Here is a 24306-nt window from a genome sequence, read left to right as displayed (position 1 = left end):
GGACCTTTCATCCTACGACATGATTGAGTGACCAGAGGAACCAAAATGCATGCGACTCACCAATGATGCGGAGAACATGACTGCAACTGCTGACAAAAAGTCATGAAGAAAATCGACGTCGTGAAGACCATCACTGTGAAGGTTGTCATGAAGGTAGACTCACTGGATGCATGGAAAAATGAAAGCTGCAACAATCTGTAACAAAGCATTGAATATTAAAATCTATTCTTAAAGACACAATTTGAAAAATTTTAAATAGTGAAAAATTGAAACTTTAATATATAACAGTTTGATATCTATTATGCAAATATAAATAATTATTAAAACAAATTGAAAAGACAAAAATTAATTAATTTACAATATACAAACATACTTACATTCTTGGCTTCAAGAGCACCGTTGTATCCTTTCCAGGCAAGAACAGACTTTAATACCGGTAACGAATATTTAAAAATAAAGTATAGGACAAAAAAGGAAAAATAAAATAATATTAACGCGCTCGTTAAAATTTCAATCGGCGAACAAACACTGACTCTACCATTCGCGTGTGGTTATTATGACCGTATTTAATAAGAGCTACTGTTCTTGGACGTAACCTGATACTATGTAAACAAACACTGACTCTACCGGCCGCATTGCACGCGGCCACAAAAATTCCTGAAAGAACGTTAGTAAGTGGAACGGGGGGATAGAGAAGTAAAATATGTTTTCATATTGTCCTTCTTCCTTTCGCCAAACATTTGTTAAATAAAAATACTGCTGCTGTTCTGAAATTGGAACTGACTGTGTTTCGTGTTATTTAATATAAGTATGAAATATTATATACAAGTACTACAAAATATGTTTTAATGTTGTCAAATAATTCGAAAAGTGAAAATATAATACAATAATTATATGAGGCTGTTCGTTATTCGACTTCGAAATATATTACTGCTAATGAACTATGTCACGGTTTATAAATAGTCAAAAATGTTTCCATAAATCAACGCATCGTGACTAAACATGCTTACAAAGCCTAATAATACTACGCATAACCTTTATGCTTGCGTCGAAAAACGAACGTGTAATTGTAACTCTATTGTACAAATGATATTTGGTTATAAAATATATTAATTATGTATTATAAAATAATGCATCAAGCATATTACCTGTGATCCAATATATAAAAGTACTTACGAACGTATATTACATTTGACTTTCTTGTAATAAGTTTACCATTACCAGGACTCCATGAAAATTTGAAGACAAACCAACATGGCGTCCATACTTCGTTTCCGGTCGTTTGTTAGCGTCCAAATCGTTTTACGTGATCCTTGCAATCAACCAATAATCTGCGCAGAAGAAAATCAAAGATTTAGAACAAATGCATGTAATCGTAACTAATTATGTTAAAATTGAATAATGAAATTCAAATTTCATCTTAGAAGCTGATATTTCAATGTACCGGTAACGCCAATGGTCAAATTCGAAAACGTAAAATCAGAAAAGACTTGAAAGACCATTTAGTTTTGTTATAATAATGTTTAAACAGTTATCAGCTAAGCACGTATTAATCGTGCGACGCTAATACCAGTATATAAATGATAACGAAGAAATGAAAGTACTACGCAATAGACGCGCGGTTTCACGTACCAATCGCGAAGGCACACGTCCTAACGCGTCCAGTTTCAACAGTCGACTGACCCCCCCCTCCCCCTGCGCCGCAGTTTCGTCTAGGCAATTCGCTGGTTGGCCGAGAAGTTTGTTTCCCCTTTCACTTCCAATGTCCGCAACAGACCAAGAATTTGAACTTCGTGTTCGTGGACTTTCGTGGCAAGCAACGAACTACACAAATCAGCTTGAAGGCCATAACGTATTCTGAACGTTTTCGTTTCGGCTCGTACTCTTGAACAGACGATTTCTTAAAAGGCTAAATATTTCTAAGACATATTATATTTAGTAGAATGATGATTTAAAAGTGAAACCGAGGATAACATAAAAATTGATTTGACTTAGGCAAATACAATGGTTCAACGAGTTAGTATGCTATATGGGTATGTAAAATAACAATTTATTTATTATTTTCGAATAATAAGAATAGATTCCTTTGCCAAAAATTTAGTTAACAAAGTTCAAAATTTGAGTAAAAAAGATAATTTTTAAGTAGAATAAGGAATGTTCGTAGAATTACATATACTTAATTTATTATATTTAGATTGTTTATTATTTTTTATAATTATTAAAAATTTTGATTGTCTTTGCTTCTGTAGTTTATACGTCAGTTCTTAATGTTTTAGTCAATTACTTCTAAAAATGAAATAATTAATCAATACATCATTTCAGTAACATTCGTTGATAAAGACGGCAATTACTTTAGTTTCAACTACAAAGTTAAAACTCTATAAAAAGGATTATTTTTTAAGAAAATGAAATTATTAATAATTCGTTATTAGTAACAAGTAGTATTATTTTTTTACACTTAATGTTTTTAAAAATATTATATTATGTGTATAGTTTAAATTTAATTATCTAAGAATTCTTTTCCAGGAGGTTATGTTGGCTTCCTATTGAGCTTATCCAGGAGTTTATTAAAAATACAATTCTATATGAAATATAAATATATAATATTATTGTATAATTAAGAAGTGTCTAATAGAAAATTTTGAAAAAATTAATTGTATCAATTATAATTTAATCATACTTTTATTTATGTATATGCTATATACTATTAATAGCTAGTATTTTTCTATATTGCAATCTAATTGGCTCATATTAATCCTATCTTTAGTATAAATCTACTTTTAAACTACCTATGTATATTATTTTAATGTACTGTGTATCATATATTAAGATTATGAAATTTTGATATGGACTGTGTAATAATATAAGAAAACTTTTTTCATTACTTTTATCAAATATGGTATCGTGTACTCATTGTACTAAAACATGAGGCATGATCATAATGTGCAATTTAGATTTTAAAGATAGTATTCGCACTTGTGTAAATGTGGCTTATTATATATGTATGGCTTAAATACATCTTACTCTAACTAGGGACGCATTTATATTATAGTGAGTATTGTAGTTTTACTGATACAGATCATTAAATATCTATCGTGGAACATAAATTGATAGATTGGGTAAAGTAGTTTTGAAAAAACTAGATCCATCGTTATCTTGTCCTTCTCACGTGATTTCTAAATAAATAAACACTTCTTTATAAAAGACCTGTAATTGGAATAAAGTATGTTTGACTTGTTAAGTACTTTGGTATGACTATAGGAATACTTTTACCTATTAAAAGTTTTACACTTTTAGCTATTAAAAACTACAGCAATGTTATACTTTGGTATTTATTCTTACTGCCTTAATTTTAATAATCTATGTATCGATACGAGTATCAAATGTTTTTTTCTTCAAATTAAGGACTAAATTTAATATACAAATACAGATTAGATATGATTTTGAGAGGTTACAATTGCTGTACCCTATAGTTATGTACTTTTATTCCAATATATCCTGCTGCTTATGGCGAAATCAATTAAGAAAAGCAAATAGGTTTTATACAATTATGTTCATTGCGATTACAAGTTGCTCTTATGTAAAAATTGTAATATAATCAATGAATCATATATTTGTTAGATTCTTAGATGTTAGATTTAAATTGGATATTTGTAAATAATTCATGGTGATATGGATTGTCAAAATGGAGTAGTATTTGGCGAACTCTGTTATTTATTTTATGATTGATTTCCACCGCATACTACATAATCAACAGGAACATAAACTTTTACATTTGAGCGTTTCAAATTAGATAGTAATTCTTTTCGTTTTATTCATCGCGAGTGAATATTTAACACACTGTTATCAATGGAATATTATTGTTCTGAGAGAAAAGCTACAGGTACAAACATCAATTTCTTTATATGAGATTGGAATTTGTGTAGGTTATATTAAAAGCAGGTCTTAGCTTAGACTCATAAGGTGCAAATCCATCTTAATACAATGACATAACCACTCTATCTAAATCCATCCATATTATTTCCTTTTTCCTTATCTCTTTCGTTTGTTCTTTATGTTAGTCTAGCGTCTAAAGGGTTATTGCTGTATCATAAGTTGTAGGTATTAGTATGATAAAGAATGACTTTTCTAGTAGTCCACCTTTAATGACATTAACATGTAATATATATACATACACACATTTATATATAAAATGTAGCATAATTCTTATTACTATTACATCAAAGTGTACACAAGTTAGCTTTCTGATAATTTCATGTTTATACTTGCATATAAACGTCTTATCTATGTCATACTTCCAACATTCAATTCAAGTAGTCATCTAGTACTAGCTAACATTGTGCCCTGAGATTTGAGATAATAGGATTTACAGTAAGTAAGTACCCTGAGGATTAAATCAAATCCGAGAGTTGTCTCTAGAGATTGGTGTAGTATCGAAATTTAAGTGTACAATATCAGGACAAACAAATAAAAGCGAAGATTACAATTTGTTTTCCCTTTTATGAAATGTTCCAAGATTTTTTTTATCCTCTCTATTTGTATAAAAATAATAGAAAGTTATCGAAAAATAATAAAAGAAGAAATAAATGGTGACATCTCAAGAATTGACATAAAGGTTTCGGTACCTATTTATGGATAATCCCGCAAACAAAAGCATGTGCTAAATACATAGAAAAAGGAATCCATTGTGGACGGAATAAAAAGATTTGCGAACGTGAGAAATTGGCTTATAACAAATGCATAGCATAATACAACTGACAAAGAATATTCCAATGATATAATTAAAAGTTGTCAGGAATCATAATTGCGCTGCAATTGCGGCCCTTTCCTTGGGGAACAATTTAAAACTGATTTCTCGCTGTGATATCAGAAAGTTAGGAGAAATCGTGTTAAGTGGTTTTAATTACTTAGAAAACTTGGACAGCTCCCGGAAGTTTCCACGTCGCTCAACGGCAGAGTGGATGCACCTGAGAACGCAGTCGCTATTCCATCTCTTACCTTCTTCCTTTCAATAGAAGGATTCACTACTAGCCTTTCACTACACCTACGTTCTTATCATCAAGCCGTCCAATTATTCCTTCGTTTAATCGATCGAAAAAGGTATTGCAATTAAAGAAGCTTTATTAATACCTCGGACTTTCTGCATATAATTCAATCTGCATTGTTTTCTCTTAATGGAATTTTCAGTATCAGGAGCAAATTAAATATTTTAGTTGTAACGGTTTAATCGTTTTATGATGTAATTAATGTAAAAGTAAAATTAAACATTAATTATATTTGCTTTCTACATATTAAATCGTCAAGGAAAGTGCAGCGAGTTTGTAGTCAGCTGACAACGAAACTGTGAAGTGGTCATTTTCTTTGAAACCAGTTATTCTAGGAGATAGAGTCATGATGACGGCACCTGAAGACTTGTCGGCAAGGTGTTTACAATATGTCATTGTATGAAAAAATTCATAATTGGAAATTAATCATACCTAACATGTAATATAACTGTTTCATTGCATTTTATCATAAATATCCGGTCCTGTCAGTATGTTTTCAATTAAAAAATAAGTGCTTTTGTGAACAATCATTACTTTTGATATCGATTTCGTGGAAAATCATAAAACTTTGGAAAAAGTTGGAAATGGTTAGAAATAACATAGTACCTACTACAGTACCTACCTATTGCTTCTATATTGGTAACTTAGAATTTGCATAGAATGGAATTGAATTTAACATATTGACAGTAATATAAATAAATTAACATATTGTAAGTATTTCATAAACATGCGAACTAACTTTTAACGTAATTATCACGTCTCAAACGTCTTTCAACACTTTCTCCTTTTCTTCCATTAAAGAACATATGATTTTCATGAATATTTTAATGATATTTTAAAATGCATACAATTTGTTTTCTTCAAAACTGCTGTTGGACATTTCTAATAGTTTCATTGCAAATGATTTTCACAGTAATAAAAATCCATTCACACGTTATACTATGAAATTGAGTTAAATTATTTTTCCTCAAAAATAAATTACAAAAGAGTACAAGAATTTATTTTTCTATTAATGTTTAAGTTATCTGACGAAAATAGAACATCTAATTTTTTACAGCGAGTTATCACCAGAGTTAATATTATTAGAATCATATTATTATAGATTTACACAAAATAAGACGTTGAAAATGCTTTGTAGCGTGCAATAAGTAATGAAGTTTATTTTATTGTCACAGAACTTTATATTAGAATAATAAGATTCGTTATCTTCGTGTTAATCATTACATCGCAAGCTCGTGTCTGATTGTATACAAGGTTGAACTATATAGTTGGTAATATCACTTCTCAGTCGGTAATTTACCGTCTACTAAAAGTAGAAGTCCATCCGGGTTCGTGTAATCGTTGTTTCTTTAACCGCATTCTAACCTATTGCGTAAATATGTATATAGTCTCGTATGGTCGAGAATACAAAGCAGGTGCTTTATAACAACCAATAGTATGCAAGTAGTCACTAAAGGAGCCAATAGCATTTCGTCTTTCGGATAACACAAAAATAAACGAATATTCATTGGATCACGTCATTCACGTTGCGTTACTAGTTGCTACATAGATGCACAAATACATACGTAGTTGCATATAGATATGAATAACTATATGTATATATAGTATAGATAAATAAAAAATGAAATTGCGTTTCATATGATCTGAAGTTGGTTAGATAAACTGCTTAGTAACACGCATGCTCATTTCTTCTTTACTCGTTTATTTCATAAATTATTGTTCTAAAATTTAAATGTTATTCACGAACTAGCGTGATATTACGATCGAAATTTTATTATTTTGATATTTATACAAATTATCGTCATTCACTACAGCTTACACATTTATAAAGTTTGTAATAATTATAATTAATTAATTAAGTAAAATTAAGTAAAATTAACATTAAACCATCGATGTCTAGCATATTCTCAACATAAAAACCTTCGTAATTAATTATTATGCACGATTTAATATTGTATAGTCATATGTTATAGTCAGTTCAGTGTGGCCTGTTTAAAAATTGTATAGTAAATTTTTTAATAAAATTGATTTGTACATTATGTATATTAATGTGCATTTTGAATAACGTTAGATAACATTAATTAATAAAATTAAGTTATTGGAAAATAGCGAAAATTTTTTTTGTATTGTAAAAACATTAGTTCAATATATTCCTAGTTATATAAATATAATATGAAGTATATGAAATGTTTTATTTGTAATGCAAATTAGTATAAAAGTGAAATACTTAAATTTCCCGCTGTGAATATACTGATTTGATTTTCAAGGTCACTAGTTTGTCGGGCCGCAATGAGTTCAACAGGAATGGTCTGAACTGAGCTGAAAGTCGGTGATTCTCGTTAATAAAGGTGGACGCCATTTTGATTTTCGTAGTATGTGTGACGACGTCTTTAAAATTGGGTAGTAGCGTCATATTTTTTAGTGTTTACATGTGTTCAAAGTAGAATTGTTCATCTTACGTTACTGCGAATAAGCAATAAGTGAAGTATCTACTAAAAACAAGTGAATAACAAGGATAATTAAACAGTTCTTAGGCTTATGCATAATACGATAACCTAAAACTTCTTGCATGGCTTTCCGTTTCTTATCGATTTACGTCCTTTTGGCTCATTAAATGATTCAGAACTGAGATTTTAAGTTGCAATTTCTGTACATAAATAAGATTTATTATTACCATTATTATTGTTATTATACAATACTTGAAAATTATAAGGAAGGAGTATAGCTTTTTGAAAGCATTGCTCAAATCTATTTTCAATAATCATATATTTTCTTTGAACACTTGTAAACAATTTGTTCTGTGCATAAAAATAATTTCATAAAGCAAATGGCTCGAGCCATTGTCTACGAACGTCCTGTCGATGCAGTGTTTATGGGTGTGGTGATGGGTCACCAAATGAATGTAAGTAATTCTTAAACAATCTTTTCATCAAAAGAGCTTTGAATACAGTGAATAATATATTTGATTCTTGTAAATTCTAAATAATACAATGTATTAGACTACTATTCGTATGCGATTTACTTTTGTTACTCTAGTATTATAAAATATGAGACGCTTACTTATTGCTGTGGTAGAAGCTATGTAATCGAATATTGATTTTAGTATTATAGTATAAATGAAGGTGAATTGCTGAGTTAAACTGCAAATTCCCAACATGAAATTTAAAATTAGCATTTATAAATACTATATTTCTTAAAAATTCTTATATCGATATATTTGATAATTATAAGAGGATAATTTTTTGAATATACTATGATTTGTTGTGCTTATATTATATTATATTTTTATAATATACATGTATAATTTGCTATGTACTATGAAATGAATTGATAACGTCAAGGTAACGTAGTAAATCTGGCATCCGTATAACTTTTATTGTCGGTAGATATCATCATGGGTACACGTAATTGATTCTTTATGGAGTAATTGCTGTACAAGGCTACTTAATAACTTTAATAAGAAACTTCATTTGTATTTCTTTGTATTCCCTTCATAGTGTCCAATTTTACAAACATAACGAACATAGTGATATACTTGGTACATAATTACATAGCGATATACTCATTACTTTTGCTAGTTCTGCTAATGTTTTTAATTGTTTATTTTTTCAGAACTTTAAAATGCAGAATTAACATTTAATTACTATTTGTTTAGTAAATTATTGGTGTAGCTTATAACATGAATTATTCAAATTTGTAAATTATGTAGTTCCTGAATTGTATCAGTGAAAAAGTGCATGAAATAAACAAATAATTGTGCATAACTTTTAATGTGTCAATACAATTTATTAAGTTTATTTAATCATTATCAAAAGAAATGTTTCTGTGCGTTCTTATACTAAATATTTTTGCATATAATGTAATGAGGTGTAAGGACACGTTTGAATCCGTATATGTTCCTATATCTATTGTCAATGTGGTGAGGGAAGGGAATTTTGCACGTATGCGTGTTCATGGAACGCCGGGACAGTGACTCTAGAAGCGGTCCGTTAGCGGCCATGCTCCCCCTTCTATCCCACCAGATGCTATCTTTAACCGCTTATCTTACTGCAAACCATACTATTCTAGCATTGAATATTTTTTAAATGTTCATTAATGAATTAAATATGAATATTTATTTTAAATAATTAAGAGAGATTTTTTTAAATCGATCGACATTGCCATAGATATGTATTCTTAACATTTTATATCATATTTATTGTTTTTTCATTAGTATTATTTTTCATTTATGATATATAATTTATTGAAAATATAAAAAATGATTTCTTATTAGATACTAATTCGGAATACATGTATATGGAGTAATGTTAAAGTGCGATCCTAAAAATTTGTGTTTTCTAACTTTCCTCGCAGATGGCGTTACAGTCGACTTAAACACTAACCTCAAAATATCGATCGTGATAATTATCTAGGGCCCTCTAAAGCTTTGCAGCTGTTTAGTAGGACTCTTAGGCCGAATGAGACCATCTACTTCCGATTATTATTGATTTTATTATTTAAAATCGATTAGATCTCATTATCTAATCTACAGAGTTCTTAAATTTGATTTTGTTATTCAGAAATATGGCCACTGTACATCTATAGTAAGTAGAACCAGGTCGTTAATTATTAAAACATTAATTGATAACACTTATTCATGTAATTGTACCCAGGGCCGTATATATGTATCTGGGAGCATTTTCAATTTTGTTTAGATTTTGTAATTAAAACTAATCGGTATTAAATCTTCATAATATTTTATTAAATAACAATTACTGTATTAATATGATAATGTATACATGTATTCTTGAAATAGGAAGAAACGACTTGGACTTGACATTCCACTGCCTTGTATGCACCCTAAGTACAACCTTATGTCCCCCAAATGTCATAAATTGCACATTTTAATCATTAAACTCGTAAACTTTACCTACTATCAAATTTTACAACTGTAACCAGTTCACACGTACTATACAGGGATGCTTCGAACCGATTATGCGTCATACTGAACGAAATTTGGATATTTTGTTTGACATTTGTGAAGATAGAATGTGTCACTGCAATGTATTCTGTTCTCTATTTATTTATAATTAACTTTCTTTGTCCATTCTTATACCGTGTTCCCTTATTCGGTTATTTCTAAATTACGATGACTAGTAAATGTTGTCTTCGTATATTACTATGTCTCTAATGTTAATTTTGGGGTTCATAAAGCATGATTCATTTATGTTATTTGTAACAGTCGCAATACTAGGTTTACGATATACTAGAACTGTTTTACATATTTTTTATTTCTTAAAATGTTATATTAGGTTTGTATATTTTTTCAGCCTCCCCAATATGGAACAAAAATAAAAGAAGAGCCAACTGATTCAGAGATTAATAGCCATGCTGATTCTCCATCGGTTGATGTAAATACGAACGTTCAGAATAACATAATAAAAGTTGAGAATAACTCTTCAGATGCGGAAGACAGTATATCTGTGTTACCACAAGAGTCAGCTGATTCAGGAAATAGCATATTTGATCTTTGTAAAGAAATACTTAATATTAAACAACCTCGAAAGCCGGTAAAAAACTATTGCGATATTTGTTTTGTAATCTGTCGTAATAGACGTGTTTTGAAATCACATAAAAGATCCTTCAGAGGAAAGTTCAAGTGTCCTGATTGTAATGCAATTTTCGGTGGGCAAAAAATATTAGATCGTCATGTGAATTTACGTGTTTGTTCAAGAGGTGTTCAGTTACCAGGATTTTATTGTAGCTTTTGTAATCGACATTTCTACGATAAGTTACGTATGCAATCTCATATATTACACATACACGAAAATAAAGATTTAATGAATTCGGCCGAAGTTGAAGTGCTTCCTCAAACGACACAAGAGATAAATGATATGAGTCGTGTGTTAATGGAAAAATTACATAATCTAGAGAGCACCGCCACAAACCGTCCAAGTAGTTCAATGGATGATCATTCGAAAAAGATGAATAGTGCAAATAATACACCCCCCGAGAGAAGTGTAAATAACACGCCTTCGGAACACTTAAACAATTCAAGTAATTCTACGCCGTCAAGAAAGATGAAGCAGACCATTCTTACAGATTACATGTCGTTGTATAAAGAAAAGCCGAAGGATGATTGCGTTACTGCAGAGAAAGTCGATAATGCAACAAACTCTGAAATTTCTACCAGTTCAAATACAATATCTGAAGTAGTTAGTAACGAGATACCAACGACTTCAAAACAATCTAAAGCGTCTACTTCTAAACGTTCTAAGTCTAGTGGGTCCCAGAGCAAAAAGCCATTTGTGCAGATTCATGTGAATTCTAGTACAATGATATCTTTATTAAACAAGGAGATAAAAACTGAACCTGAAAGCTCTACTCCTTCATTCTATTCGTCTTATAATCTTAGGCCAGGAAGGATAAATTCTTATTCTCCTTACCACAATTTAATCACGTTTCGTGCTTCTAGAAAAGCAAGGCGATCTTATAAAAGAAAGAAAGCTCTCAATGCAGCTAAACAAAAAGAAAACGCATTATTACTAGATAAACAGTTGAAATCTGAGCTTAAGTATAAAGAGTGTATAATTCGTTTGGATAGGTGTGACAAAGATCTAAAATCATATAGTTATAAATCAGATGAAGAGGAAGAAGCTTCTGAAGAAATGGTCCTACGAATGGTAGATGAAAATTCTGAGGATTCTCAAAAATTGGACATGGTAAGAAATTTTTTCTTGACAGATGTGACAGTTCCATCAGAGAGTACAGAAAAGATCATTGCCAGTGAATCGGTACCTCAAGAAAACACAGATGTACCTAAAGATGACGTACGTGTCGTGAAAGTCAATGAAAAGAAACCATTTCTGTGTCACGTTTGTAAGAAATCATTTTCTTTGAGGGAGAACCTGCATGAACACATGGAACTGTTTCATGCCATTTATATGTCTAGTATATGCAGTGCGCGTTACACGACCATGAATAAGTTATTAAGTCACTATTTCCGCCAACATATTATACTGAAACGAAAGGAATGTTGCGTATGTTATGAGAAATTTAAGTCATCAGCTATACTGAGGCAACACATGGCCTTACATTGCTTGAAAACCATACGATCCAGGAAAGACCTTCTACCAGTAGACGTTGAGGTAAACTGTAATGCATTCAAGAAACGACACAAGTGCAAAGCCTGTCATAAACGATTTTGGCTAAATTCATGCTTGGAGCAACACGAGAAGGTGTGTCGTCGGATGAAAGCTTTAATGCATAAACAGCAGATAGCTCGCATAAAACGTTCCCCTTCGAACTCTTCAAAGGAATCAAAAAGCTTGAAAGCTAGCCCGGTACGGTCACCCGAACTGGAAAAGATGATGTTAGAAGAAACGGAAGAACTTGTGGTCAATCCAGTCGCGAGTACGCCTACTACTAGTGACATCGGTTTACCAACCCGTACAGTTGTGAGTAAGAAAAAGCTTCTTAATGGTGTTGCATGTGTAAAAGGGTACCAGTCTAACATGATGGATAGAGCGAAGTTTCCATGTACCATTTGTGGAAAACAGTTCCAAACATTTCAGAATTTATGCATACACGAACGTACGTTTTGTAAACCAGCCAGCAATCAGTGCAATGTTTGTGGTACCGCATTTCCTACCAAAAGATTGTTACAACTTCACATGCTTGCCACCCATACACCGGCGTGCGAAGAGAATTACAGGTTTTTCTGCAAGTTTTGTCATCAGGGCTTCGTTAAAAAAGCAAATCTTCGGATTCATGAACGACATTTTCATGCCGGCCAGGTGCCTAACTCTACGCTGAACTCAGAGTGCATTTGGAATCTTAGCCCAGTGTGTAATACATGCAATTTGCTATTCGAGTCTTACGGACACTTCATAGAACACAACATGTATTACTATAAGGGGCAAGTCTTTGTATGCACGATATGCAATAAATCGTTCCAAGGAATGTACAGTCTTCATCATCACAATAAGATGGAGCATTATTCGGATGACGTACGGAAGTTGTATGCTTACAAGTGTAACATTTGTAACGAAGGCTTCAATTATGAATCGAATTTTCATGCACATAAATTACACGTTCATTTACATGATGCACCAGTTATACAAAATGCTTTAAATACCATGCAAGATCATAGTTATGCGTTAACAAATAACAGTGTCGTAGCAACCGAGATTCCCATAGAAATATGTTCGAAGAATTATGTGTGCAATGTGTGCACTTTAAATTTCACAAACGAGAAGGATCTATTGATACACGAAATAGAATATTCCGAGGGCGGTGAATATCAATGCGAGGAATGCAACCGAAGATTTCTTACCAATTCCATCCTCGCCAAGCATTACAGTTTAAATCATACCAGCAGCGAAATTAACAACAGTTTCAAGTGTTGCACTTGCGGCGAGGTAATAACAACCACTATGGCAATGGTGTGTCACGAGAAACACTTCCACACGGATAATAGTAATCTTAAAATTAGTAATAACATAGTAAGTCAGTTGAGTAGGATTAAAGAACTCAGCATGCTAATCGACGATTCCAACTTTACGTGTATAACTTGTGGTATGAAATTCGACGACAAGATCGGCTTAAAGGATCATTTGTTGGAGCATTCGGATATTGGCCCACATAGCTGTACCATCTGTCAAAGGAAATTTACCGAATTGTATCTTTTGGGAGTGCACAAAATCAAACACTGTACACTTAGCAGTTTGTCCCCGCACCGATGCCCTATATGCAACGAAGGATTCGCGGATCCTGCGAATGTTCATTCGCACGTGTCACACCTGCATCGATTTGAAACGTTCAGTTTTACTAATTTCTTTAACGCATCTAACCCTTCTAAAGCTGGTCTTAATGCTCAGAAGAATTTATCATACTGTCCATCCAGTCAGTTGTCCGGAACATCTGACATTTCCACTCCGTCTTCCAGCGATCATGTCCAGGTAGAAACGATGAAGTGTCCTGAATGCAACATAGCATTCAGTAGTAATAAGAATTTAATGAAGCACAGGGCGCGATTCATAAATTCTGGAGATTATCAATGTGCAGTATGCGAACGTAGATTTCCATGGTTGACGACGCTTGAGCAACATTTACATAAGCACACTAACGTTGACAGCCCTTTCTTGAAGCACGAGTGTCCCCATTGCAATGAGAAATTTCGAAGCTCCGTTGCCGTATACTCACATATTATTCACATTCACGGCAGAGATAAATTGTTAACGCATACGAATAGCGATGTAAGTAAGTTTGTAACTAACAGTGTTGATATCGATGAATCCATTTCTACCAGTAGTACTTCCGCAAAAGAATCTCAAAATATTTATAATAAAAGCAATGCGGCTTTGAATACATCGGTCTCAGGTACAGGAGTTCATAACGTGAGAAGATGTTACGAAGCGAAAAGGCATGAAGCAAATCCAGTATTAGACAGGCTGGAAAAGTCGTTTTATTATACTTGCCTGATATGTAATCTACAATATCCGACGTTGAAGATGTTTCAATCACACTTTAAGATAATACATGGGAGAAGTAACGATCATAACAAAGCAAACAAAGCACAGTGTGATGTTTCCGATGTTATACATTGTACGAATTGCGATAAAACTTTCAGCAGTGGAGAGAAATATGACGATCACATATTGAAGCTTTATTCCGGTGAACAAGATCAAGTTCTATGTGTCAATCAGGACCAATCCGAAAGTCCTGCCCTTCCGCTGGACGAAGAGAATGATGGAATAGAAATTATTTGGGAAAAGAATGTGAATCCTCCTAGTACAATGACCGACGCAGGAGTGACGGAGTCGGGTGCCCAGGTGGCTAATAAAGATGTTGCAAATAACAATGATACTACACCAGCGCCAAATGATGTAATTCCAGTAAACAAAGATGTTGGGAAACTGAAAGTTAGGGCATTTGCAAAGTTCGTGGAGGACTAACTCCTAATATAAAAGAGAACCGAATTGAAGGCTACATTTCAACGATATAGTCTATAATCAAATGATATATGTCACTTTTTCCCGTGAAAATAGATCACTAGATAAATGTAGATACGCCTAAATAGACAACTGCTCTGTTTAATCTAACTGGAACTTTTATACGATATTTTTATAATGTAAAATTGACTTGCATCACTAACAGTGTATTGAGTATGTTTGTATTATGTTATTGTTTTTTTGTATCGCTTCTATTGCTTAGAATTTGTTTCTTTATTATGTAAGGATGATTTGTATACTTCTGATACATTATCGCTATTATGAAAGCTAAGATTTTAATGATATATATTACTCCAGTTTTGTATAAGGTATTATTTACAAAAACTTGAATTGTAAGCAATTTTGTTTCAAGAATATTTGTTACGGTTGTTCATTAAAATTGTCACTGGGAACGATTTAATTATGCTACGAGTGTTATAGAAACATTCCGTGTGGTCTAAAAAATATGAATAATGATAATAGTATATGTTTATTAAACTTTATATTAGGCTTGCTATTCACTTTATAAGATCTATTTGTTCATATTATCTAATACTGTTTTATCGATCCATTTGTTTTAACGCATCCTATTCATTAATTAGATATATAGAAACAGTTATCTTTTTAATAAATGTGCTGTATTACATATATGGGTGTAAGGAAAGAAACAGTTATATGTGTTAACTTATGAATAGAAATTATTATGTTGAAGCACTTACCTTAATAATGTGGAATAAAATCCTGTATTACCCAAAAATATAACATACTGCGATTATTCACTCAGAATTTATTGTCTACATATTTCTAAGACTTGTGATGAACTTTGCATGAATCAAAGGTGATTTTAATAGCAACTGAGATTATAGTTCATGTCATATAGTAATATAAGACTTTTAAATAAAATATTTTTTAAACATTCAGATTCAAGTTATGCTACCGATCCGTGTTGCAAAATATATATATATATACCATTGTATACATTTACGTAAATATTTCAATCATCCATATTGTGAACATTGACATTCTTCAATTTAAATCCAAGTGTACTATTAGCATGTTAAAATAAGACTTTGTTATTAAAACTTATGCAGTAAAGTGAAATATTACCAGTCTTTATTTTTCTGCTTATTGAAATCATTATCAGGGGTTCAGGTAAGTTACATGTTACTCCAGGATCATTTTCCATACAAATTTTTGTGGCTACCTAAAATATTTTTTAGTATTTCCATGAGATACAGTTATTCGTGACTATAGTGGAGTTATGTCACATCTACAAGTCTACTTGCCTTTCTGTATTTTCATTACCTAGGTCGTAGAAATCTTATAACGATTTAACCCTCGCAGTACCGTAGTCAGCTGTTGCGGAGTCTTACCTAACCTACCTTAGCGTCTTTATATACACGTTCAACGTTTCACTGGGACACGTATTTACTTATAAGAGCTACATTACATTTACATTGATTTATTGATTTATTGATTTATTGATTAATATTGTCATAATAAAAGGTAGCAGGGAATAAAAAATTATTTGCTTTCTCTATTTATGATAAGTGTTCTTTGGAAATTCGTAATTTACTATTTAGGACTCTTTATAAAATTGACTATACTTGGAATAAACTCTGGAAAACGTCTCCTAAAGAATAGCTTCGCAAAAATAAAAGTATGTTGCAGGCCAATAGTGATTTTTTGGGCACCTTCCCTACTGGGCTGCTGTCAAAAGGTCGTGCTTCGGTTTTTGGGTTATAACAATCCTTTGTTTTCTGGAAAGGCTCAGCCTTAAACGCGGTACAGTATAGAGGGCACTGTTGTAACCTATGAGGTCACGTACATTCTTTTATATCTGCTTAAGTGTATTTGTATCTTTCGCTAATAATAAACTACACATATTTCGTTGCTATACAATCGTATACAGATAGTTTCCTATGCATTTTTAATAAACGCGGCAATTTTATTTGAGAAATTACAACAGTTTCTGATACAATATTGATGATTTCCTGTTATTTGCAACATCTGTTGTGTATTAACCTAATTTTCTTAAAAATCGAATCTTGGAGTACGAAATTTTTGAAGGAAATGCACATGCATATCGGGAATACCTTACTTTAAACTTACTTTATTACAGATAAGCCGATTTTAACGGCATATAAGAGTGGTCCCAAGTTGGATGTTAGTGGCTGAATATTGCATAAAATTGGAGTGGAACGTGTTGGATAATTTTTGAGGTTAGTTGGTACAGTGCATCAGGACATTGGTTCACCGATGTCTATCGGGTTTTTGAATATTTTCGATCCACTTGAGATTTATAGGTTATGGCAGATTTTAGGTTAATGTCAGAATTATACCCTCGGTGTTGGTTGAGATTTTCAATTTCGAGCGCTCACTATACGAGATACATTCAAAATATAAAGGTATTTACTGAAATATACTTTTCAAATCAAACGCTTCTGACCTAGTACAAACTGTACGCGATTCAAACATCGAGTACTGACTGAAGTTTGGATGTCAGCCCTAGGCACTTCCTGTTCATTGTTTGCGATGGTTTCAGTTTGTTGAACTAGAAGAAACCAGGCACTCTAGGCTAGACAACAAGCTGGAAAACGAGTAAACTAGCTACTCCATATCGTGTCCAACTTTATTTGACGTATGTACACCATTTTGTTCATTTGAAATATTTAAATCCTAGACTTTTACAAATAATTTTATTTGATACGATGAGAGCTTAATCTCATTTTATACCCATGCATGTATTTTGTTAATTTGCATCGAATCGAGTAGTAAATTCGTTGTCCTTCGATCAGGTATTACAATTTTCATATCAAATTAATATAGTTGATACCTTTTGCGATCATAAATGTTTAACAAATGTCATCACGATTTCACGTGTCATAATTCTGAACCAAGTTGTAACAATTTCTGTCGCATCGTGAAAGAGATTTATCGCAAATAATGGTTAGTTTATATTCTATATAAATATAAAGCAACGAAATTTGAATTCTTTTCCTCGATACGTTTGTTCGCGACGAAATAAATTTTCGGAAGGTAGGATGAAGCATAATTTAACGAATTTTAGCGAAAGGTGAACAAACCGATCGAATTTAATGCAAGACTGGAAATGTTTAAACGAGATACATTCGAAAGCACTTTAGGAAAATTCATCGCTATCGTCGGTATGGCGTAAAGATCATACGCGAAATTTCGTGCTTAACAAATGAATGATTTTAATGACATGGGTCGTAATTATAATTTCCACTGAGAGATGATTTATTTACTCACCTCTCTATCGGATAATGATATTAAATGATAATTCTATGGGGACGGTAATGCTTTGTACAATTAAACTATTGCGCTAAATGTTCAGTGAATCAATATTTCAATTTCCATCAGAATGCGGACAGAGCACTTCGATAATCGAGAGGAATATGGAAATAAGCGCGATGTGTTTCACTGTTAAAGCGTGGATGAAAATTGTTGTATCAGAGTTTCTATAAAGAAATAAGAGTTGGTGTTTGCGTCGAAGAATAATTGGGGCGCGCAGTTAAATAAACTTGTTTTACGCCGGGAAAATTAACCATTTTCACGAGCTGCACGGGCTTTCGCGAGTTTCGCCGCAAAAAACGGGACGAATATTTAAAAGCTAACATTTATATTCCAATTGTTAATCTCGTTTCGCCGAAAATTAAAACGCTGCTAAACTTAATGGTTCGTTCTTGGGAGTTTGAAATTTAACAGCACGATATGTAATGTTTCTGAAAGAGCAGGCATTCTTTAATAAATTACATTTCCCAGGAAAAACAACACGCGGACCTTTTTTCGCGTTTAAACCATATTCTTTGTTGCTGCGCGAACGCTCCCACGTCTGAAACGCTGTGTATGACTCGCGTTAATTAAAAGACGTGACACGACGTTAAAATTATGCCTCTGTATACACGGGACTCGAAATAGGGTGTACCCCTGCCATTGTATAAAGCACTTTGATTCGAAATGCTTTTGTACAAGCGATGCTAATTAGAAGATTGAAGCTACTTTTTTGTTCGACCGCCGACTAGGAAATAATGACGTATTTGTTGGATTACGTTTTTCCCATTCTGTTTTCTCCAGGATCATCAATCAGCACTGATTGCACCGGAACAGATTATACCCACTTTTTGCGCTGTAACAAGTTTTCCCTCAACAGCAGCGCCGAGCATTTTCGTGATCGCTGGAAAAACGATTTGGCAGAACCGCTACAGCGTGCGATCTAAATTTTAAAATTCAAATTGAACTTTCCTTTGAATTTAAATTGAAATATCTCGAGACGGATGCGGCGAGTGAAAAGGAAAAATCTTTCGAGCCAAGTTTCATCGGCTCGCGATGACGCGCGATGCAAGGTCACTCTGTGTCACCAAAGGTCACCGAAATTGCAAGACAATGTTGCACCTCGTTACGGATTTCGACGAAACGACAAAAGGCGAAGGCGAGAGGAGAAAATCTTGCAGGGAAATGGATCATCGGCAGGATATTTATCACGAGGTGTATCAGGAGAGAAGAAGTTTCGCGAAATGCAGCAGGTTTCAGCTTGACTGGTGAGAGGCCCCGGTCGCGTTTATCCGACGGTTGAATTTCGTTTGGATTGCAACATGGTAAGTTAACGAGAATTGAATTTCATCGAAGGAGATCTGGAGTATGGGCTACCGGCCCATTCCATGCATTACAAATCCCGCCCAGCCTTTGAACGCGTCTCGGCGCTGCGAAATGATGCGATATCAATATTGCGGTGTACAGTTACCCATATAACACTCGACAAAGCATTCTAACCTGGCCGACATTATTACGATAACATATACGCTGCCCGATAACGTGACACGCGACACGGGTATAATATTAACGGCGTCCTCTAACGTGCCTCTGTTATCCTGCCGTCCTTCAGCCACGCTATTTTCATCTCGGCCCCAAATGAAATTGGTCTACCGTATTTCCTGTTTGGCATGTAACTTGCGAAATCAGGAGTTACGCTGTCCTGCGGAGCACATGCGTCGACTATCGAGGTTTGCTCGTCGGAATATTCTACGATGTTTGTTCCTATCGTTCACGTTGCAGGAGCTTGCTTGGAAACTGTACAGCCTCGGAGTCTTGATCCATTCCACGATCTTCTTTTCTCGATACAGTGCTGTCTCGGTAATTATAATTCGCGTATTTCGACGGTTATAGACGCGAAGGATCGTCGGTATAGGGTTGGAAGTCTCGTTAGGGTCTTTGTTTCGACAAGTTTGAGTACACGCGTAGCTCGGTGGCGCAATTTATAGACGAAAGAACAACATTAGCACGTCCCCGCCGACACGCAATTTGGATGTGGAAGTTTTACCTCGTCGCGACCGGTTCTTCATTCGAACTCCGCGAAACTTTCCATACACCTGGGCGAAAGTATATTTTCCGGCTGGTTTGTATTCGAGCTTCCCGTCTGTTAATTCAAGCCGGAGTCAAAGACAATCACGGTCTTATTTAACTTTCCCGTCACGTCGCGAACATCGCGCGAGCAGAATTCCGCGAGATTAACGATTCATGTGTACATTAACTTATTTTTTCGCGTTTAACCGCGTTAATTAGACCGGCCGCGGTGGCCGGAAACGGAAATGACGCGGAACCGATCACGGTGATAACTCGGCGTCGTCTTAACGCTTCTAGCGCGTTTTGATCGCGCAGCGAACGTAAAAACGCGTTAAATAACGCGGAGCAGAAGCGGAGCGGATGACCGAGAGGAAGGATGGCAGAGTGGAACGAGGTGTTAAAAATGAAACTCGCTGGCGTGCCTTTAAAATACGTTTCCCATGCATGCTCTTACATTCATTTCACTTGCAAATTTTACGATTGATCTTTCGCGTGGCTCACGGCCGCGCGTGCCCCGACCCCCACTCCTCCGCTTTCCATCCACGAAATTGGGTTTGCGCGTTATGACGGCTGCACCATCCGATTGCAAAGTCCAAACGGCGCATCGGATTAGCGAAAATCAACTCGGCCCGTCCGTTCACCTCGATCGGAAATGTTAATTGGATCGAGCCTTTAGTTCCGAATTATCGCCGATTACAATTGGACACGTTGCGCAATCATCAACGATATTCGCGTCGTTTCGCGCCGAGCAACTCGTTAACCCCGTTGCCTGCGATATCGCGCGACACTCGTAAGGAAATCGGGTCAAACGCGAGTATCACGGGCGAGAGACGTGGCGGCTAGAGTCCAACGTAAACAACGCGGGTCAGGCTCCTGGTTAATTTCCGTCCATATTTTTCTGTCGACACGAGTCTCGACTCGCCAGTTGCGCGTTATTCTTCGCCGTGTTCGGTCGAAGTAGCTCGCGCGTGACCGTGTGTTTGTGTGCGCACCCCACCGGAAGTTAAACCGTAAGGGGCTAACGTGGCAAGGGAAGTCGCGCCTCGAAACCGTCGTTCGGCCGAGGAAAAAATGGAATTACCTGAAATTTCCGACGGTAATTGGGTTAAGCGCCGCTTAACCGGTCTCCTCCGCCGGATACACCGCGCTGAAGATGCACTTCTTCGCTTGTATCCCTCTGAAATCCAATTCCGGCCCGCCGGTTCGAAAGTGGAGCGTACGGGACCCTGTGCTAGGGTCGTGGCGCGGTGATTTCCCGAGAAAAGGAACCGAATGTGGTTTTCGATTCGCCAGCATGGCGGCGTTCGAGGCGGGTCTAATAGAAAATTGAACGCGGTCCGATTATCCTCGGTCGGTAAGCCTCTTATCCATATAGCGAGTGGCACGGAGTGGCCCGTAGACGGGACCACCGGCAGCAAGAGTGGAAGGACAAAACGAACACCAGCACGACCTCTGTGAAACGGACGCCCCAGAGCGAGGGAGAAAACCGGAGACACGGGTAAGGCCATTCTTATTTTTTCCCTCATCGTAAGACGGGTATTAGGGACTTAATTTCGAACCATGGACGTAAATTTATTGTTCGAAAGGGGGAATGTATGGTACCAGCCTCCCTATAGAAATGACGTTTCCCGCGAGGAAGTCTCGGATAATTACGTCGCTTCGTGCGACCCTGTGACAGTCGGACGATCAGGAGAGACGCGGCGCAGACAACGGAGAGTAATTCTTTTCGCGGAAATTCGGTGGACGAGCGTGGACGAAATCCTTCTCTTATTAAACAGCGCAGTTTTACGAGTGCGAGTTTTGGCAAGCCTCGAGAGAGGAGGGTACTTTGGACTCGCGAACTGCTCGGGATTCACGGTCGTTTTATACAAAAGATAAACGGCCAGGCCCGACGTGGAATCTCGTCGCATTTCGCCAAGACGTAACACGCGTCTCGCTCTCGTAGCTTAATCAAAGGAGATCAACCTCCGGCTATCCGGGATCTACGGGGCTCTCTTATAAGGTCACCGCTGTTAATTTAACGAGCTGCCTTATTTTTAATTAAATCATCGACCCCGGTCTCGTTGCGAGCGCGAACATTTCCTCTGCTCCGAAAAAGGATCATTCTTTCTATCACGGTTCAGCGTCTTTCTCTTTTTCTCTCGGCTCGTTCTGTTTAGTTCAGCCGACCTTATCTCGTTTCATCCATCTTGTCTGTGAGCCCCTTTATCAGACGGTACTCATACCGGAGAGTAGCCTAAGCTGCCACCAGCCGTCTTCGAGTCCACCGCCGAGCAGACCTCACGGGCATTAATAATCTTACACCCAACTGCCTGAATGGGTCGTAGGGAAGTGTCAGAGAGGGCTAGGTGATTACCGGTGAAACGGGAAACGAGTATGCTCGTGGACGGGAAAAAATCGTTGGAAGAAAAGTGGTGTTTAACTCGAACCATCGAGGAACAAGCGTTGTTCCATTCGTAGCTTTCCCTTCCGCGATATCGACGGATGTTTTTCATCGATCTGTTTGCTCCCGACTCGAAGATCTCGATACGTCGCGACAAGGATCGCGATACAAATGGGACCGTTTACGCTCGTGGAACTTTCCACCCGGGGAAAGTTTAAAACTCGGCTTTCTGCCGAGGATCTGCGCCTGGCCGTTTCTAATAATCCTCGAGGACGAGGTTGCAAGTTTCTCGAAAAGATAAATATCGAATGCATCCCAGAAATCGAGTGGAAAAGTTGCGTGGTAGCCGGGCGCGAGTACGCGGCGCTGACTGGCTTGTCCGGGAATAAATCTGCAAGCTCGAGCGACGAGATGTTGCTCGATAGCTGTATGCCTGTATTTCGTTAAACGTTTTCAAGTTCGTTGGGAAATGGAGCTCGATAAAATCGTTGACCTTTGCCCAGGATCGCGCCAAGAGATCACGGGGCCCAGCGTATCGCTCGATACCGCGAAACACGGCTTGGAAAGTTTAATTTCCGAACAGCCTGGCATCTTGAATTTATCAGAGAACGATATATCTCTAAAAATACACGCGTGGAGAAATGTTACGACTCGGTCGTTACAATCCCGTCCATTAATTTTTACAAAACGCGGAGATAGTGGAGACAAGTAACGGACACTTGGGCGCAAGAGTGTTTTTCACGCCTGACAGTAGTCACGCCTCCACGCGTAACGTCGAGTGGCAAATACATCGAGCGAAATGGTACCTTTCCAACATTAGACGAACACCTCCATAGATCCGATATCGTCCAATATCCTTATCGCGCGCAGTAAATTAAACGCGGGAATCGCAACGGCGAGATGGAAAAAATAACGATCTCCGGAACTGAACCGCGTATCGTGAACGATGTTCCGTAATTTGTCGCTGACAAAGAGCAGCCAGTTAACGCTTCGTCCGTGCCCGCTCCGAAATTGCACGTTTTCGCGAAATGCCAGGACGAAACGAATGTGCCGCGAAGCTTTTGTTCCCGTCGATGGAAATCGCGAAACGATACCCCGTCGATGGCCGAGACGACGAAGAATTCGAACGTCGACGAGACGCATCGGGACGTCAAAAATGGCACCGTTCGGTGACGCGATCCTCGTCGAGTTTCCATCTCTCCTGCTATCCTATTCGAAGTTTGCCGTCTTAGCGCGTCGACAATAAACGCGATCGTAAAATACAGCGGGCAGTAAAGCGGGACGGAAGTCGTTGATCGATCATGCTGCATCGAATCATGCAGTTTCGTGCGTCGATAGCTGCCTCGCGATACGCGATGCGCAATGAAAACTCGGATGTACGAGTTGCAGGATAATCAGTGGCCATACATCGCGCCGCTTCCGTCGTGGCACTCGTCCGCCTTCGACCGATTTTATGACGGTCTAATGAAAAATCGCGACGATCCCTCACGGACCGGCATTGCTGGAAATCCGTCGGGAATGATTTATCAAAAAAAAAAAAAAA

At 36.1% G+C, this 24306-nt stretch overlaps 1 protein-coding gene and 1 long non-coding RNA gene across 2 annotated transcripts in view; both read left to right on the top strand.

Annotated features, from left to right (window-relative positions):
• Nucleotides 1–7712: 7712 nt before the first annotated feature.
• LOC108545471 (zinc finger protein 91) lies at nt 7713–15009 on the top strand. Its single transcript, XM_017897104.1, has 2 exons — nt 7713–7947; nt 10355–15009. The coding sequence occupies exons 1-2, from the start codon at nt 7873–7875 to the stop codon at nt 14978–14980; spliced, it is 4701 nt and encodes a 1566-aa protein (XP_017752593.1). The 5' UTR covers nt 7713–7872; the 3' UTR covers nt 14981–15009.
• Nucleotides 15010–21323: 6314 nt separating this feature from the next.
• LOC108545486 (uncharacterized) overlaps nt 21324–24306 on the top strand; it is a 24174-nt gene continuing 21191 nt past the window's right edge. Inside the window, exon 1 of the long non-coding RNA XR_001890090.1 lies at nt 21324–21878. This is a non-coding gene — a long non-coding RNA (uncharacterized LOC108545486). The remainder of the gene's footprint in view (nt 21879–24306) is intronic.

This window comes from Eufriesea mexicana, unplaced genomic scaffold, assembly GCF_001483705.2.
Source record: "Eufriesea mexicana isolate 0111107269 unplaced genomic scaffold, ASM148370v2 scaffold386, whole genome shotgun sequence".
In the NCBI taxonomy this organism is placed as follows: domain Eukaryota; kingdom Metazoa; phylum Arthropoda; class Insecta; order Hymenoptera; family Apidae; genus Eufriesea; species Eufriesea mexicana.
The sequence above is the reverse complement of the archived record's forward strand: the minus strand, read 5'-3'. Positions and strand labels throughout refer to the sequence as shown.